This window comes from Dermacentor variabilis, chromosome 11 (genome assembly GCF_050947875.1).
Source record: "Dermacentor variabilis isolate Ectoservices chromosome 11, ASM5094787v1, whole genome shotgun sequence".
In the NCBI taxonomy this organism is placed as follows: domain Eukaryota; kingdom Metazoa; phylum Arthropoda; class Arachnida; order Ixodida; family Ixodidae; genus Dermacentor; species Dermacentor variabilis.
In genome coordinates, this window is record NC_134578.1 from 50,994,464 (window position 1) to 51,014,532 (window position 20,069).

General features: G+C 49.1%; 1 protein-coding gene across 2 annotated transcripts in view; it reads right to left on the bottom strand.

Annotated features, from left to right (window-relative positions):
- Nucleotides 1–2,327: 2,327 nt before the first annotated feature.
- Ino80 (chromatin-remodeling ATPase INO80) overlaps nt 2,328–20,069 on the bottom strand; it is an 87,609-nt gene continuing 69,867 nt past the window's right edge. For both annotated transcript variants that reach the window (XM_075675168.1, XM_075675167.1), the window contains exon 34: nt 2,328–4,078. In XM_075675168.1, the coding sequence (XP_075531283.1) occupies nt 3,876–4,078 (203 nt within the window). In that variant the 3' untranslated portion in view covers nt 2,328–3,875. The remainder of the gene's footprint in view (nt 4,079–20,069) is intronic.

Consider the following 20,069-nt stretch of genomic DNA (forward strand, 5'->3'; position numbering starts at 1 on the left):
GCGAGATTCTCTCTCTTTCGTGCAAGTAACCACCGTTCTAGTTTGGAAAAAAAAAATGTCACGTGATTTCGTCGTACTGCTCAGACATCTTTCTTTCGCGATCACCGCCTCACAACTGAGTCTCACAAGTCGCTTGCAGCGCTGCTTAAGGCACAAGGCGTACGCAGGCAATATCCTTGCGCATCAGAATGTAGTTCCAGGCGTAATTGTCTGATTCACGGCGGAATGGCAGCCTTGTTTTCGCTACATGCTATCTTACAGCGATTCCTGACATGTTAGAACCTTTGCGCATGCACGTTGTATACTGCGATTTACTGTTGCGGCGAGCAGACGACGTGGCGCGGATGAACACATCTCGAAGGCCATTCGCCCTTCCTATTGGCTAACGAGTTCTGCGGCCACCCCAGTGATGCAAACTGCGTGCGAGACGGAGTCCGATCCGGTACGATCGTCCTTAGTAGGTAACATGTAGTAAATAGTGCTGGAGGCGGATGTCAGAAAATATAAGGGTTATTATAATTGAATTTCTCCGTCCAAGTGCCACATTTTTCTGTTTGTTTGTCACATATAAATAAGAATGGCGATGCCATGTAATGTGATGTCTCCGGAGGGCCAAGGAGCACTTTTACGCTTTTTTTTTTTTTTTTTTGCTGTGCCCTTGGCGGTGTCATGCGGCATGATGCCCAGTGAAGTGAATAAATTAACGAGTGAATAGTTCAGTCACGTGCGATTTGCCTTCCACAAGTTCGAGCGAGCGAACTGCTTTTTTTTGCCGGGTTCATTGTTCACGCGAGATCGATAAATGCCTCATCCTAACCGCTTCTACACAGGTATTCGCTTTGCCAGAGAGCTTCCTACAATAATTACTAGAGGGAACTGTGGCGCTGCAGTCGTTGAGCCACCATGGGAATAATGGGAAGCACGTGGATTTGCCTGATCTTCGTGCTTGTGGATTCGTACGTTCTCGCGGCTTTGTTTATTACGCTTCGTGTGCCTCAATTGTCGTGAATTTCAGAGCAGTCTATACATTGCGAAGTGCAGAAGGCGCCGCGAACACGCACAATCGTTACTAATTGCAAAGATTGAGCTTGTCGAGGCGGCCGAGTCGAAACTCGCCAAGCGTCTCAATGCGCTGGCTGACCCGCGATAAATTCACAAGGGCGTTTCACATCGCTTGTCGATGCATGCGTCCGTGGCGTAATGGTTTCGATATCGGGTCTCTGTGCTATAGACGTCCGGTGCTCGAATCTTGCCGTCTCACAATTTTTAAAAATGTTGATTTAATTATTACGCAGTGCGTTGTTGAAAATGACCAGTTTACAAAGTCACGAAGCCGCTTGAAGCCGGAAGGACTAAACTTAGGCAAATCCATGTACTTCCCGTAGTTCGCATGTTGGTACAATCGCCTCCATTGCAGCCACCGTAGACGCAAGCGTCGGAGTTCCCTCTAGTAATTATTGTATGAAACTCCATGCGTTTTGCAACCATGAAAAAACTGCTGACTCACGGCGCTTAGCTAACCGAAGCGCCGTTGTCTCTAGTTAGTGTGTTCACGGTGTGATTGAATGCAATTTTTTCTTTTCTTGCAGGGGTAGCTTTGCAGGCTCACTCACCTAGTCGTTTAGACGTTCGCCAATGGAACGGAATAGTGCTTTGCCAGAATTTATAAATAAAAAAGTAGTGAACTGCGGAGATTAGAGGCTTACGAATGGCCAGGCGAAGTTTCAACTGCGAATGCCGCAGCAACGAATATTTTGCCTCAGCAACGGTGTACCTGCCCTCCTGAGTGATGTGAAAATGTTTGGCCGACGCCTCGCACTGCTGCTTATCCATATAACAGTGCATAGGTGAGAGAATGTTAACGAAGTCACTGGAAAGAAGCGAAAGGCTGATTATGCGAAAAGGCCACTGTGTATAGACACACACACACATTCGTGGGTGACGCTATAATTGGCAGACTTCTCTCAGTGTCTGTATAGTTTGAAGCATGAACACGATGATGAGTTTCCAGAGGACATATGACAACTCCAATTCTAAAGTCGGTCGCTTACAACATTAGCAAAACTTAAATACTGAAAGTGAAATTTTGTACGGGCACAGTGTGCCCAATTCCATCCGTGTTTTCGGTCCAACGTCGGCGTTGGTGGGCTTTGCACGACTTCGCTGTGCGAACAGGCGGTCTCCCAAAACGTGGCGGCCATGACGTCACCAGACCTCCCAGCCGCCCACAATGAACCGAAAAGCGTGACCTTCGAGACCCGCTCCCGATACTTTGAGGGAGCCGTCACTGGCTCGCGTGTGTGTGTACAAAATCACGAAAAACCAAACAGGTTCAGAAGTTAATTTTATTATTTACATTGTGTAAGGTGGCAAGAGCTACGTTATACATAGTCTCACACTTTTCATCTTTTCCAGAAATTCACGCCACTCAGTCACTGCGACATTCTCTGCTGCAGATCAAGGGTTGCCGTCAATTTTCATAGCGACCTCACAACAGCGGGTAATCACACCTCCAAGCCTCGCTAACCGTCAGTTTTCAGAAGTTTGAGGTAAACATTTACGACCTCCAGCTTATTTCCCTGCTTAACGGATTCACACTTACTATCCTTTCTTCTTCGGGCCTACACGTTTTTTCGAGGAGTGCGAAGCCTTAATCAGTTTTCGACAGCAAACGAAGAGAACGCTGGTACATTTATGCACCCTTTGTAAGCGCGGCAGGAGAAAAGACAACAGGGTGACGGTGCGCACAAGTCTTGCACAACACAGTGCAATTTCGAAACGTTCATTATCACGTAGGTCTATTCACACACAACAGAGCTCTTGACAGATAAACGATGACCTGCTCATGCCACCGATGTCCAGTTCGCAAGCGTCGTGATCACAGAAAATAACAGCAAAAATGCACCAGCCCCCTTTGACCTTCCAAGGGACTGAGAATGTCGTATCAAGTTGATAACACCGAACATAAGCTCTCTACGATGAAATGTGGTCGCTTTGTCCTCCGACTCGTTTCTCCAGAGGGGGGCGTTGATCGGATTCCGCGGCTCTGCCACAATCAACCTTTCACGATTATGCACGCAGCGTTTCAAACTTTCGCCCTGTCGACTTCTTCCAGCGGCGTCGGTTCTTCACAGGCCGGTACTATACATGGTGCGTGCTTCTGCAACAGCGGCTTGGCGTCAGGGTGCCCGAAAATCGGTGACGTCAGCGATTCGTGCTAAAACGTTAGGCCTAAACGGCGAACAGAGGGCCTCGAGACTGAAACATGGCCAACAAACACAAGGCAGGCGAGACACGAGGAACTTTTCTCTTCAATGCAATCTAAGCAGCAAAAAAAAAAAAAAAAAAAACTTATGTACACTTCTTTGTCCACGACAAAACTTTGGCGCCCGACCGACGTCGACGACACAAACGATATACGTTTCACAAAACGTGCAAGAGTCGGAATCGCATCGACAAGGTGAAGACCTTGCAAACTGCAGTCAGGCTAAAATCACGACGAGCCTAGTAACCGCTGAGGAGGCTTCTTAATGGACTAGGCGTTCACGACTTATGGCACGAACTAAAAAAAAAAAAAAGAACAAGGGTGCTCACGCGGACCGTACACGCAATTGTGCGACTTCACAGAAATAGCGCGAGAACCCCTCGCCGGCGGCGACGTCACGGAGGTCTCGGACCTGCCACCACGGGTCGTCGCTGGCTGACAAGGAGGCGCTCCGACAAGAGTTTTTTTTCTCTTCAAAATCCGAACGCGTCTTCGCAGTTTCACAGAACCAAAAGGCCATTCATGGCCGATCACAACGCACGCCGACGTGCTAGCCCCCGGGTGACGTCACAAGCTTCGGCAGCTGGCCCCCACTTGGTTAAAAGAAAGACTACAGCGGCCGCTGGGAGAGGTGCTGCTGCAGCGCCGCCTGGGAACCGGAGGCGGAACCCGACGCCGCGGACGACGCCTGGCCCAGGCCCTGACGCGGGGAGCCGTGTCTGGACGCCGCCGCCGCGGTTTGCTGGTGGAGGGCGCCACGGAACGGGCTGCCCGCAGCGCCACCACGCGTCGCCGCCGAAGACGTCGTTCCGCCTGCGCACGATAAGAGAGCACAGGCTGTCAGTGCACAAGATCAGCGCGGGACACCGCGAAAAGAAAAGAAAGCCAAGAAAAACGCGCTACATTACCGATGCAATAGCACTGAGGCTCGGGCCAGTTGACACACATTATATACTAGAACTGATGCAATGGCACGAAGAAAAGAAACACGAGAAAGTGAGGGTTCATGAAGACACACACACACACACACACACACACACACACACACACACACACACACACACACACACACACACACACACACACACACACAAATGTACACCACAAAGTCAACAGCGATTGTCTTTGATTATTTACTGCGACAGCAGGTGAAAGCTAAAAACTGCGCTCGAAGTGTCTGTCCGTCCGTCCTGCCCGTTATGCCGTCGTCGCCAGGTCACCCGCTTCATACTCAGCTCCATCCATTCCCCGTGAGAAACAAAATGAAAGCTGCCCGCCCGCCCGCCACCACCACCACAGCGGATCGAGCTTGTATCCCAGTAACAACGGGCAGATGGCCGTAGCGGGACGCGAAGACTGCGACCCCAACGAGCAACTCTCGCGCTTGGCAAATTCGCGAAGGGGTTCTGAGCCCCCCCCCCCCCCCGCACACTCCAAGAATGGTGGATGAGCATGGATTTCGGACGCCACAAACCAGGCGTTGCGTTGCAGAGAATGAAGACCAACGTGCGCTTCGCAAACAAACATAGATGGAGTACTCGGGGAAGATGGCTGTGTGGGGTGCGAGAGCCGGCTCCTGTCTGCAGTAAATGAGTTCAGAGCCTACGGGATCGTTTTCTTTTTACCTTCCTTCGACGCATGCGTTAAGGTTTTTGGTATAAGGTCCAAAGGTCGATCCCGGTAGAGGCGGCCGCGTTCCGATGGGAACGTAATGCAAGGACTCCTGAGTGCCGTGGTTTGTTGGGTATACTACACGCTCGAGAACCTCAGGTGTCCAAAATTGTACTTCGGGAGTCCTCCCACTAAACCGTGTGCCTCACAATCAGACAGTGGTGTCAAAGGGCAACTCCGGCGCTTTTTTTTTTTTGAAAACCATATCAGGATATTGTCATTTTGAAATGGCACTCGTAGTCCTGTCACCGGTAGGGTGGTTCAGTTTGCTTAGAAATTCATCGATAATTTTAAATACTCAATAAACGAGATGCCGAAACCGAAACGGGTAGCAGCTTCGTGTGACGTCACGATGAGCCGATGACGTCAGATTCTACGCTACCATAATGTAAACACGCAGTAAACGTGGTGCTAACGCCAAAGAAACGAAGCTGACGATGTCTCCTGGCGGTACGGGGAGCTTTTGCAGCTTTTCGAAACTATACTGAAGCAAGGCTTGGCGGCGGCGATTTCAGCGACAGGGGCACTGTAGCTAGTCTCTGACGTAACAAACACAAGGCGGCCAGTAAAAGGTCAACAGTCGGGAACGCAATCAATGTTTAAAATCCATTCGCAGGAAAACTAAATGACCTGCGAACATATTGTTTAGCACAGATATTCAGAGTGCAGATGAGAACGTATATTCAAAACTTTATTAAGATCAGTGGACATCGAGAAAAAAAATCGCCGGAGTCGCCGTTTACCACGTAAAACCACATAATTTAATAATTTTGGTACATGTGCTTCCTGTTAAAATAGATTCCGGAATCTCACGTGCCAAAAAACCACGATCACGAGGCACTCCAGGACTCCGAATTATCTTGACCACCAGGGGTTCTTTAACGCGCACCTAAATCTAAGCACACGAGCGGTTCTTCATTTTTTTTTTCATTTCGCCCCATCGACATGGGGCCTCCACGAGCTCATCGACGCAAACGCGATGGTCACTGGGCATAATGCGGCGACTCTGTGAACTGTTCCGCAATATAAATATCGACTGAAACGTTAAGTTCGCACTGCGCGCTCTAAAGGTCTAGTATACGTTTTATTTAACACTGCGCTGGCTTGTCGCGTATACACATTTCTAATCCCGGACCAACTGAACCAGCTTTTCCGTTTAATCACGGCGGGAATGATGCAGGAAAAAAAAAGAATAACACAATACGCCAGCGCGAACATGCCGACACTGCTGCCAAGTCGAGACAAGCCAAGCGCGAGTCGTGACGCAAGTGCTTGGAAAGCACACGCGCAGAGACTCACAGATCCGGAGCAGGTTTTCTTTTGTTTTCTTTTTTTTTTCAACTGTGACTGTGCCTGGTACAGGGCATCGCGTATTAAACAAAAAAGGGGAAGAGAAGAAAAAAATTTCGCAAGTGGACGGGACATTATTCTGGCGAGCTTGCTGCTAAATGTGTTGCTGAGCATTTCGCCAGCCTGTATGTATGTATGAGCCATTGTTTCGGGGGCTCGCACGGATAAGGCTCGCTTCCCGGAGTGAGCGGGTGAGTGAGTGAGTGAGTGAGTGAGTGAGTGAGTGAGTGAGTGAGTGAGTGAGTGAGTGAGTGAGTGACGCACGGCGAAATTTTCTAAACGTGGGCACGCGCACGACCGCACACCAAAAATTAAAAAAAATTAATTATCATAAACGCCAGTTCGAGAGAGAGAGAGAGAGAGAGAGAGAGAGAGAGAGAGAGAGAGAGAGAGAGAGAGAGAGCGTTGCGTAGACGCGTGAGTCGCGGGCAGCCAAACAGAGTTAAAAGAACGCCAGGGAGAGATATCAGGATATTAAAATACGTACAAATTCGTCTTTTCTTCAAATTTTCTTGCGTATCATAAAACTGAATAGCGTATTGTATTTAGCAGATACGTTATTGGGTTGCAAATGGTTTAATTTTGCGACTGCGCGGTTGAGTATTTCTCATAAAATGTTTAATAGCAAGATATAAACGAGAAGTATTCAAGCAATTAGACTGGGAAGGCTTAGGAGTGGGGATCAACGGCGAATATCTCAACAACCTCCGGTTTGCAGATGACAGTGTCATGTTCAGCAACGCTGGCGATGAATCGCAACAAATTATTGAGGACCTTAACCGAGAAAGTGTAATGTAATTGTTGAAGATTAATATGGAAAGACGTAGGCAATGTTCAATAGCCTGGCAAGAGAACAAAAATTCATGATCGCCAGTCAGCCTATAGAGCTTGTGCAGGAGTACGTTCACCTAGGTCAATTAGTCACAGGGAACCCTTATCGAGAGAAGGAAACTCACAGAAGAATAAAAATGGGTTGGAGCGCATACGGCAGACATTGTCAGCTCCTGACTGGAAGCTTACCATTATCATTGAAAAGGAAGGTGTACAATCGCTGCATTTTACCGGAGCTGATACACGGGGCAGAAGCGTGCAATCTAACGAAGGAGCACGAGAACAAGTGAAGGACCGCACAAGGAGCAATGGAACGAAAAACGTCATGTGTAACGTTAAGAGACAGGAAGAGAGCGGTATGGATCAGAGAGCAAACGTAGATAGCCGATGTTCTGGCAGACGTTATGAGTAACAAATGAAAATGGGCAGGTCATGTAATGCGCTGGGCAGATAATCGGCGTACCATTAGAGTTACAGAATTATGGGTGCCCAGGGAATGCAAGCGCAGTCGAGGACGGCAGAAAATTTGGTGGGGTGATGAAATTAGTAAATTCGCAGGCGCAAGTTGGAATGTGCTAGCTCAAGACGGGGGTAATTGGAGATAAAAAGAAAATACGCTGATGATGGTGATGATAAACGAGAACTGTGATATGGCATGCTCTATTTAGATCTTGATTTCAACGGATGAATGTACGTTACGATTACTGAAATATACAATATTGTGCAAAGACATGAATGTCTGAATGAAATATGTTTGCTCCTTTTCAGTAGAGAAAACGTTCTGCTAATTACTACAAGATACAACGTTTCAGCCTTGCACAACTTCTGGGGGCTGTCCCATCCCGCAAACAAGCACTACTGCTTTTGCGGGCCGGTCTTGTATATGCATTGAATAAGAATTTCTTAAATATATGTATCAGAATCACAATGCAGTTCCAACGAACATGTTAGAATCAAATGTGTGTCAAAGCTTTTGAAAGCGGTTTGTGAAGCGGCAACAAATAGTCACCTATAACCCGCTTGAGCGAATTAGGTTTTATAGACATTCGTTACCGCCTAGCACATTGCCTATCTATCCTTGATCCTTTCGCTATTCATTATAAAACATCTACCACTATATTGTAGCTAACTGTACCTGTAAGTCTTTCCTGTCTCTTTCCTAACACTATAAACACCTCTCACTTATCTCACATAGTGATCGATTCATGCTCAGTTAGCTTTGAATCCCTGCGCTTCTGGAAGGTGGACACTGCCCTATGATCGCGGCTGAGCGAATATCTTGGCATTCTATGACAGCATACTGAGTAATGTCGTTCTTTTTTTTTTCTTGCTGCAGACACTCTTCTCATCCTGCTACGAATATATGGCACTGTTTTGTCCTCAAGCAGCCAGGTGATGATTATGATTTATTCGCATCCCTTTTGAGACTTTTGAGACGTCCCTCTTAGCGGTGATGAATAGTCACCCAGCCTGTTTTAGTTAATCAGGTATGCCATTACATGATTTCATTCAAACATTCTTGTATACGTCTCTAATGTTTTTTCTTCTCTTCCTCAAAACTTCTAAATCTACCTTGTTACACTACCTATGCTCGTAACGGATTCAGTGGTGCCAAGCTAGCCGTAAAACGAAAGACAAGCGCATAGCATACAAAAAATGCCGAGTCGCTTTTATATCTCCGCACCTGCATTCCGATGCTTAACACTGTCTCAATATCTTATCCTGTGAAACGACCTGCCATGGTGAAGTGGCTATAGAGTACCGGACCTGCGAGCGCGCGGACGTGAGTTCGAATCCTACTTTCGGGCACCTTTCTTGTTCTTTTCAGCTGAGTAATTTTTTTTTTCATCTGGATATAAGTGCCTATTTCAATTAATTCCATTTTTGCGGAGCAACGGAATGAATGACCGTTACTCCCTTGAGGAGTATCGGAAAATTAGGGCAACTGTTAGACCGCGAAGCTGTAACCGCATGGGGAGTAACAGATGATCATCTCCTCGCACTTACCCCCTGAGGGGAAGAATCGCTGTGGCAGATCAGTTCCTCCCCTAAATGAGCAACCTCAATACCCCATTTCCTCCTCTTCTTCTTAGAGTGTATCTACCTTGTACCGCTAGCTATGCCTGTAAAGGATTCGGTCGTGTCAAGCCAGCCGTTGATATATATGGATGGATGCAATGAGCGTCCCCTGAGGAACGGGGCGGTGGGTTGCGCCACCAAGCTCTTGCTGTTATACTACCTAATGTCCTACCTAGGTTAAAAAAGAAAAGAAAAAAAAAAGCCATATGAAACCCCACGTCCAAATTTTCTGATCCCCTATTGCGAACTGTGCTTTTGTACGTCTCCGTTTTCTGCGGTTTCCCTACTTATCTTCCACCAACCTTCCGATCGTTTCTTACTAATCCCTATTGCGGACACGGTTACTTTCCCCCTGCTCTCGCTGAAGCCAAGGGCTTCAAGGAGGCCAGTGGTGCCTAAATCGACCGCTGGACAGACGCCTTCACATTCTTCACATGCCGTAAAACGAACGACAAGCGCCGCAGTGCGGCTAAACCTTGCAACGCCTCAACCTTGACCTCGGATCACTTCCCGCTTTCAAAAAAAAAGAAAAAAAGAAAAGAAAACCTTCCCGCAGCGCAAGCAAGGACAGCCATTGTGGCCGCACTGAAGGTCGAGGACGACACGCCGCGCCTCGTGGACTGCCTGCAGAATGAGTGCAATCCATTCATGACGGCACTCGCCAGCGATTTCCGGCTGTGACGACGGACGATGTCCGCCGCACGTCGCATGCTGGGAAAGAGTTGTAAATTGCGGATTCTAAGCGTCGGATAAAGGGAGAGAGAGATAGAGGAAGTTTGAAGGCGTCCAAGATGCACAAATTTCCCGGTTTGATTACGTGCGAAGCAGTACGTGTCTCTTCTCGGCCAAGCTGACAAAAGTTTCGAGCGCATTCCATGCGGTAGAAAACTTGAATTCGATTTTTTTTTCCATCGCAGCTGAATCGTACAAACATTCTGGCAACGCTGACGGGTCACGAAATGGAACGAGTTCTGCGCTGGTCAACATGCCTGGTGTACGCGTGGTTTCGTTTTCGCTTGTGCACCTCGGTAGTCGGACTGCCATCGTCTCGGCAGTCGAGCTGACAGTTGTCTCTGCAGTCGCATTATCAGATTTTTGCCGCGCAGGGGAGTGGAAGATGGCTGAAGAAGATGGAGGCCTTCGACAAGCAGGACTGACGGCGACGGTGTAAGGCAGGTGTTCTGTCGCTGATAGTCGGTTGACGGTTCAAAATGATCACCATGACATGTGAGAGAACAACGTTCGGAAGGTAATCCCGAAAGATTTGCGCACGCGAACAGTCTTCTGTGCAGAGGTGGTGCCACGGCTGCTAAATTCCGATCAGAAGGAGCTAGGCGTGCACGTGTGTCGGGATATCATTGCACGTCCTAAAAACGAACCAGATTTGCTTTGCGGAGCCATCACTGCGGTGTTGTGATGTGTATTTCTGAGCATACGACCCAGAATCTCGGGCGCCAGATCTACCAGTGGAAGTTTCCGTTGGCCGAAGAAAATTAGGCGATCCGAGTCAAAAGTGAAAGTCATGCTGACCAGGTTTTTTTTTTTTTTTTTTTTGCGATGACGCGGTGAGCTCTCTCCACAGGGCCAGACGATAAATCAGCAATTTTGCGGCGTCTGCTTCGTGCCGTGTCGCGAGAGAAGAGGCCGCTGATTTGTGGTGGGACAAATCATGGCCGCTGCATCAAGACACAAACGTCCTCAGCATCCGGCAGTCTCTGACCAAGGGGAACATCGCCGCCCTTGAACAGTCTCCCTGTTGACCTGGTCATGCTCCCGTGTGACCCTTTTTATTCCCCAAGCTTACAGCGACCCTGAAACGATTTTGACGATTTTGTACAAACGTACCGAGCCGTAAGGACAGGTCCTTTCGATCATTGACTCATCTAGGTGCACCGCGCGAAGCGTATGATTTATTATAAGGCTTTAAAAATGTACATCGCTAACGATCTACCGGCTGAGTTTTCAGTCGCCCCTGACCAGGTGACGCGAGGTGATTATATGACGCGAGCTATCCGATTGGCTGCCCAGGGCGCGCCATCGATAACTTTTCCAACCTTATAGCGAGCAAATGTTCGTAATAGTTGGAATGTTAATTAATTTGTTTCAATAAAAAAAGAAAGTAACAAAAAGAGAATGCACAAGGACTATTCATCACTTCACTTCCGGTACAGAGCAAGTGACTTCTGGTACACAGCAAGTGTCGTCTGCTTGTGTTACAACGGGCTCCCTCCGTTGACGAGGGCTCCGCGGTCAGTGTTTGTCCCGATCTTTCTTTTCGCGAGCACCATGGTTCGCCCTTGTTACGTTGTGGGCTGCAAACATTCCGAGTGGCAATACGCCAAACTGCAAGGCAGCAGACGAGCGGAGTGGCTGCAGCGCATCGGACTACGAGTATACGATCGGCGCCAGGATTTGCGCGTTTGCGGCCGTCACTTTACGGCCGAGGATTACTACCAGAATATTCGAGAGTTTTAGCCCAGCGGGTTTACGGCCAGCGGAGCGGAGCGGGCGAGCGGAGACACGACTGCGCATGCGCACAACGCTGAGGCGGCCAGCGGTTTTACGGAGCAGCGTTTACGCCCGCTGGAAAGCACTCCCCAGCGGAGGGTATACGCAACGCGCGAGCGTGCGTAAGCGCGCGCGGGCGTGTATGGGAAATGCAAGATGGCAGCCGCGAACATGAACGCCGGCAGTTCTGCATCGACGACGGCGACTGCGGCGCTGACCCGTACATTAGTACTCAGTATATTATTAACAAATAATGTACTGAGAACATGTAATATATCTTTATTCAACATTTCTTGCATTATAAAAGCAAGCGTAATTCAAATTCATTTCTCAGTAACTCCTATTCGGACCACTAGGTGGGGAGGCAGAGCGCCCCGCTCCCTCCGCTCGAGCGGGTGAGTGATCCGCCGGGCTAAAATTCTTTTTTCGCGAGCCGCTCCGCTGGCGCAACGGTGGAGGCCGCGAGCGGAGCGAAACGTAAACCCGCTGAGCTAAAACTCTCTATTGTGTTTCACGTGTCCGGTGTTAGGACAAATGCAAGCGCAAGCGGACTGGGCCTGGGCGTTTCGTCGGATGAACGCGAGTCGCACACGTGAACGGTCTGCACGGTGCAGCCACCTGTTGGCACAGACCTCAACCAAACACCAAGCACTAAAGAAGTGTATTCTACTTCGCTGGTGTAAATTTTTTGGCAGGAGCGCAATCGTGAGCACATTGTTTTTCTAGATTTTTAAAATGTTTTACACTTGGTTAGAGCAATATTAGCTCTTTGGCTGCTTAAGCTCTGCATCACTAGGTTGTCAAGACCGCGCAGACCGATCAGGCCGCTCAGGTACGTCTACGCTAAAGCTCCTCCATCACAACAACAGTAGTATGAAGGGCCTTTAGTTTACGCCGCCACCGATCCGTCGAAACGCCCAGCTCGCCTGTGGTTACCGGAATACCGGACGCGCGCGGCGCTGCGACAGAATGCTCGCAACGCACGCTGGCTCCAGGACAACCGGAAGCAGACGGCACGACGTCACATGGTGACGCAAGATCCAGCGAAGGCGGAGCTCAGCCCCGATCACTCGGCGAACGAGTTGTGGAGAAAGTGCGCGGCTACGGAGGAGGGTAAATCGTAATCGCCCGTAGCTCTCTCAATATGAGACGCTTCACACAAATTGTAGCGCGAATGATTGATGTGGCTGTACCCTACGCATCTACAAAATTTGTCCGAACCGTTTCTGGAACCCTTTAAGGGAATTATAGGGAATTGTCTTCCCTTTAATGGAATATACGGAATTACAGAGGGAACCCGTTTTGAAGGAGAGCCGAAGGAGCGCGCCAACAAGAGGGCCACGTAACGACGGAGCAGCAAAACAACCCCGTAGAATCCTTCCAGCGGTTCATCAAGGCATGTCAGAGTAGGATGTACAAAGTGTGTTAGCACTGAAGGGCGATTACTTCGAAGGTTTTGCAGTTTGCCGTTCGGCACAGAAATAAATTGCCAATGACATCAGCCCCGTAATTTTTCAGCCAGCGCTCGTACATTCTGATCCAGTTACGAAGCTCCGCAGCAGTCCCGTCTCCGCCTCGTTCCTCTGCTGCTTGCCATCTGCGCCATCCGCATTGCCAAAAACAAAACCCGAAAAGCCCAACGGACGACTCAATTCAATCCAAAGCCAAGCCAGACGGAGGTCCATCGCACGACTCAATTAGCAACGTCCCCCATTTTAGCGCGTACGCATAACGACGCCAAAGAAGGTTATGCGAAGACGGCTGCAAATCTTGGCCGGAGGCCCGCAAGGGGGGGGGGGGGGCGGAGTGATGCCGTGCACAAAACGGAACACCCGGGGCGCCGCTCCATTTCGCCGCGGAATAAAAGGCGTGAGAATCGCCGAGTCGAACAAGACCAAGCGCCACGAACTAATTCGACGGGGTTAGACAGCTCGCCGACGACGCGCGTGATGTGATGATCCCGGGAGCGAGTCTCGCTCAGCGCCGCGGTCGTATGAAAGAAGCGGGCAACAAATTCCCGCTGCCTCAGACGCGAGCAGGAGAAGAGAAGAGAAAGAAATGAGTGATTAAACGTCTTCCTTCCACACTAAATGAAGGGAAGAAAAAAAACATTGAAAGGGTAAGAATATAAATTTACACGTAGCCTCAGGGCCTATTAACTAAGCAAATCCACAGAGGTCGCACCTTGTAAAAGCAAGGGAGGCTCCAGTAAAAAAAAACAAAATGTAGAAGAAGGGTCAGGTAATGAGAATACTATCGACCCCCCGTTTGACTCCGCAAAAGACGGCTGTAGCGAATCCATTCACAAAAGCCCCGCTCGAGAAGGGATGAGGCAGCAGCAGCTGCTTTCTCAAGACGGGGTCCCCCGTTCCCGACTGCTTTAGCCGTCCCCGAGTTCTCTTATACAGCGGTGTAATCCCTCCATCAATCCGTTAATCCCGCGGCAACCGTTTAATGACCCGCCGAGCTTAAGCCTTTGTAATATTTCTTACTACAGGGGATTATAAAGTCGTCAGGGCATGCCCGTGGCCTTCGTGAACGAAAAAAAAAAACAATACATAGAAACACTACGACGTTTCGGCCGTCGCTCCTCCTTAATGAAAAAGCGGGTCCATTCACACTCGAGAATCCATCGCGGATACCGGTCTGCACACGTCATGGGACTGTGGCCTTGGAGTTTTCACAAAGGAAGGAAGGAACTATACTCCGTTTCATACATCAGACGCAACGCTTTGGAGGCTAGAGATACTTTTTTGCAGTGGCTGCGTTCGCACTTACAAAACAGTTCGGCGTCTTTATATGCTCTTTAAACATAAGGCCAATGTTCATATAAGTTTTAAATGTTCACTATATAAGGTCAGTTCTGAACGTACATAAGAATTTACCCTCAGAAGCAAACAAAGCGTGTGCTCATTCGGCTGCTAAGACGTTGTTCTATATCGATTTGCTTTTCGTTATCTTTTTTTATTTGCAGCCAGTCGCGGTAGCCTCACGTGCATGCTCGGGCGCGCAGAAGCCGCTGGCGCGCAGCGAAGCATAGACGGAACGCGCGGAGGGATTGGATTGGATTGTGAAACCGTTTATTGAGCCTGCAGTAAAGCACGCAGGCGCGCTTCGGACGTGGCCTACGTCGTCATTGTGGCGGGTGCTCTGCGAGGATCCCCGCTCACCGATTTTGATGACCGCACTACTTGCATAGCTTCCACAGCGTTGCACCCGATGTATGAAACGGAGTCTATAGGAGGGAGCACGGTGTAACACGACCGAAGCCAAACGAGTCGGCCCAACACGTGATCGCCAGGTCAGAGCGCGCGGTAGGTTTTACTGCTCCTGCACTATGCAGGTGGAGTCACGGCAGGGCAGCGCAACGAGTAAGCGTCGATTAAAAAAAAAAAAAAAAAAAAAATGTCCGGCGATTACGATAATCCCAAGTGCGAAATCTGAGCGCAGCTTTGCACGCGTTTTCATTTCGCGCTGTATCTGAGGCAAAGAATTTCAGACCGAAATGACCGCACCGACTGGCAGTGGGGCAGTGCCGTCTGCGCCTTCGCAGAGGGAAGGGCAGTATGGGAACGCCGGCGTGATGAGCGGCATGATGATGATGATACGTAGTGTTTAATGGCGCAAGCGCCAAGTGTGGCCAAAGAGCACCAAGGCAGTGATGATTAGTACTCAATGGACTAATGGATCATGTGACGTGGCTGTATAGAGGCCTAAAACGGAGAGCTATAAATTGCTTAAAGTATGCAAGGAATAAAAATACGAGAATGACTAAAGTAGGGTATGCTATAAGTATATATGATGTGCAACAAGGGTGCAATGGCGTTACATGGATGAAAATGGACAGGTGATTGTTGATGGCGAGTAGCACGAGAGCCTCAGCGGGTCCCTCGAATGAGCGGCATTAGAGGCTTCCCTTCGACGAGAAGACAGCGTGAAGAAGAGAAGACCTCGATCCGCGAGAATTCCATTTTATGATTCAATAAATGTTTCTCTCTCTCTCTGGAGCCAGCTGCGGAAGAAGAGGGCGACGACGAAGGCACGACCAGTGGCACGAGCGCGGTTACGCCGACGCCATGGCCAGGAACGGGCGCCCAAGAGCATGCGCTCTAAAACTACCGGCGACCAGACATTCTCGGCCAATGAGCCGAGTCTCGGAGGCCACGTGTTCGGGCGACTTTTTCGAGGGCAAAAGCGAAGGATTTCGCTTCCCTATATGCCGGCTGGATGACATAATGCTCCCCGACTAGTTGTTCTCCACGCACACGTTAGACACGTGGACACGAAGCTTACCAACACTATCACGCGCCGATGACTGTGGTGCCAGCCAATGAGCGTGCTGGGGAGAAGCGCGAATAGCTAAAAGTAAATAGATTACGGGGTTTGATTTCCCGTGGAAAAGACTACGATCCGATTACGAGGCACGCCGGATTAATTTTGACCACCTGGGGACCTTTAGCGCTGCACCTACATCTAAACTAAACGAGCGTTTTTGCATTTTCACCCCCGTCGAAACGCGGGCGCCAGGGCCTGGATCGAACTCGCGACCTTGAGCTCGGCAGCGCAACGCAACGCATATCCACTGGCTGGGCTACTACCGCTGCGGGTAGCACGAATAACCAGCGACATGTGCCAGGCAGGACGATCCGTCCTCTTTGCCTGCACTTAACCAGGTGGCACATACAGTTCTGATCACCGGCTTCCTTGGCTCACTGCGGAGGAAAGCATGGAACCTATGCGGTTTAGAACGACAGAAGGCTCGGCGAAAGTAGCTTAGCTTTTCGTATAGCTCACGAACACTATATGGCCCAGCGCTCGTTGCCTGGTTATTGACGTCGATTTTTGCATCGGCTAGCAATGACGTCATCATTGTGTCGACTTCAAGATGCTCTTCGGGCGTGTCGCCATGCGTTAAACAAGAATCGACAGTTCCTGTTCCGCCAAGTGATGCCCCATCGCGGTTCGAAAGATACCGGGAGGGTCTGTTACTTTAGCAATACCAAGCGCCCTCGTATCGGCGGCAAAAGTCCGACCGCAGACCACGCAAATGGGCGAGAGTCAACGAAGCCTATTCGAAAGAAAAAAGAAAGAAAGAAAGAAAGAAAGAACGAGAAAACAGTAAATGATAATAAAATAACTAAATAAATAAACAAAACACACAAGAAAAAACATCGAGAATCATGTGCTGACGTCAGTACCTTTCTTGCAATGCAGTATAGCGAGGAACCACGTGAAGCGTTTGCGGCAGCTATACAGCCGGAAACGCGAACCGTTTCCCAGGATCACCACGTTCGGAACGTGCCCGGCGGGGCGCCATAAAGTCACCCGGCTTAAACACACAAATCACATTCGACGAGTCCCACAGCGCGTCACTTATTAAATATACGCGTCGCGCGAAAAAAAAAAAAAGAACCCGAGAAAAAGAAACGAAAGAAACAAACCTGTACAGACGGAAATCCGCTCAAGGAAGACCCGCGGTGAAGCATTTACAAAAAATAAGACGCGCCACAACATTTCAGCGCGTCGTCCATTCAACCGCATCCGTCTCCGCGCATTGCTCTCCCTTTAAAACCGCGATGTTTACTTCCTTCGCCACTTTTTTTTTGTCAACTTTTTTTTTTTACTGTTTGGCTTTTTTTCACACCGACATATCTCGGCTAGCGGCGGAACCACGCGACGAAGAATCGTCTGCAATCAAGCACGAAGATCGTCGTCGTCTGCTAGGCAGCCCATGCCTAGCAGACGACGCGCGCACGCGCTAATCGTCTGCTCGTCCGCGGCGCACGGTGGCGCGACGTCTGCGCGCGCCAACGCGTAGCAGACGACGACATCTGTCGCAGACTTTAAAAAGCCAAGAAAAAAAGATCAGCCAGATCCGGAACAGCCGAAACGTAGTACGCGTAGCCCGGTTTAGACTCCAGAACCACTTCCGTTTTTCTCACGGCCAGGAAACCCCGAGCGCGGTGGGAGGAAGCCACGAAGAAGACGAAGAAAAAGGAGAGAGAGCGTTTCTTTTTTATTTTTTTGCTGTTCGAGGAGCCCTCGTGTGGCACGACCTCACCGGGCGACGGACGAAAAAGCGAGTTCCCGCCGTCGCCTGCCTCGACACACCGTCTCCTGCAGGCTAGCGGAACACTTGTCAAGCACCGACGAAAGTATACTTACTGCACGTGCATGTAGAGTAAGCAACGCGACCGTGACGAAACTGGAGACCACGGATACCGCCGTGCGCTCTAAAATAAGCGGTACGAACAACTCTCGGGCTTTCATTTAAGGTCTTCCCCCAACGTTCAGGCCCTCCCCCGACGTCTTCACGACCGAGATTGCAATCCGACGAGGAGTAATAGCGCGGCCCTGGCCGGGCCCGGTAGCCTGAAAGCTTTATTAAGGAAAAAAAAAATGAGAAAGGTCAAGTCTTGCAGCTGATGAACATTAGTAGTCATCGGTCGCGGCGCCCAAGTATAGAAATTTCCCGAGGACGGCGTACGAACGCCTGTACCGTTACGAAGCTCGTGGGCGTTCCGACTAGTTTCAGCATATCAGTGAGACTTACGTTAGTTATTTTACGTTACCAACATTACCGTTAACATTAAGGAACATTACCGTTAACGGCTGCTACGACTGCGCATGCGTGGAATTTACCAGGACGGCAAGTACAAAACTGGACATGGCAAAACACCGTATAAAGCCAAGACAAATCTGCAAGACAAATCAGACACATCAACGCTACTTGCCATGGCGCCCCATCTGGTAGGTAGAAATCAAAACGCTTTCGAAGCTCGGAAACTTGTTTTCTTAGGCCTAACAGAGTCATAGCTATAGCTGTTCAAAGCCGGCCTGAACAATGACGAGAAAACAACGCGGATACTTTGCACTCGGGATGAAATGAGACTAAGCGAAGACTGATTTTAGCATATTTCTTGTAGTCGCGACGGAGAGCCGCTAGCAAGGGCAAACTGAGATCGAAGCGGGCATGCCTGGGCGCTGCCATGTTGCGCAGTCACGGAAAAGTTGCCGCACAGCACGACAGCCTGGTAAACTCCGCGCACGCGCAGTGGTGGCAGACGGTCTCGGTAGTACGGCAGGACGGTAACGCTATGCTAAAACATTCAACTGTCTCCACCCGAAACGCATGTGCCGAGTGAACAGACGAACTTTGCTGCAGTGAACGGGAACAAGAATTTTGTTGTTTTGACTGGCAATAGTCCAATTAGCTTCTTGCGTGAACGGAGCCAATCGCGACCGAGAGCTCCAATTTAGCTCGGGGTCGAATGCTTTCGAAAGTGCCCGTGTGACCGAAGTTTAACACATCATGATTTGTTTGCCAAGTTCGGGGTTTCACTAGTCAACAATATACTTATGGATATCAACTCTGAAGAGCTTGTAGAAATGTGCTCAGAAAAGTGCGCGCATACACAAACTGTTGCTAATCTATATACGCCAAAATACCAAGTCTCACCATGACCGACACACGGAACAGTGGTTTCTTCCACGTATCATTTACGGGTTTCGTAAGTTTTCCGCCACGCATGAAAACATGCTTTGCTCAAGAAGTTCTCGCAAGTATACCGCTTTCTTCCATTACCCTTCCGAATTTGTGAAAGCGCCATTTTTTTCATTGTTATCTTACGTACTCCCATCTTTTGTATGCTACCTACGTTGCTTGATTTCAAAGATAAAAAGAGGCTATAGTCAAGTTACTGTTAAGCAACGTTTTTTTTTTTTCCCAACATGCCCACCGCTGATCTACGCATAAGTATACTTCCGCGCTGAAATAAACGTTTCACTAAGTATGGAAGCCTTCTATTTCGGTCACTAATCAATGCCAAGGATACTCTATATTAGGGCCGTCTGCTAGCTGCGTCTACACTTCAATTCAAAGAGGGTGTGGTCACTTTTAAGGCTACGATCAAATCAAATCAAATGACGGGGTTTAACATGCTAACGGAATACACAGCCTATGAAGGAGGCCATAATGAAAAGCTCCGGATAAAGAGATAGTTTCAGCTTGTCCGCAAACTTCTTACCGCTGGCGGTTTACCCAGTGATGGTGACGATGACTTAGTGGCATCCCCTTTGAAACTGGGCGGTGACAAAGTCACCTAGCCAGCTTGAGCGAATCGGGTATGCTATATACGTTCTCCATTCTAACACTTCTATTCTTTTTCTCTTCTTTAAAACTTCGACACCTACATTAAACCGCTACCTATGCCTGTAACAGATCTGGTCGCATCCATTTCTTCCCTGATTTTTTTTTTTCGGACCAATACTCTAAATGTTTCTACTTATCCCGACTGCTGACTGGTTGATGCTTTCGTTCACTTTAAATCCAAATGCTTCTGGAAAGTGTACGTTGCCTGGGCGA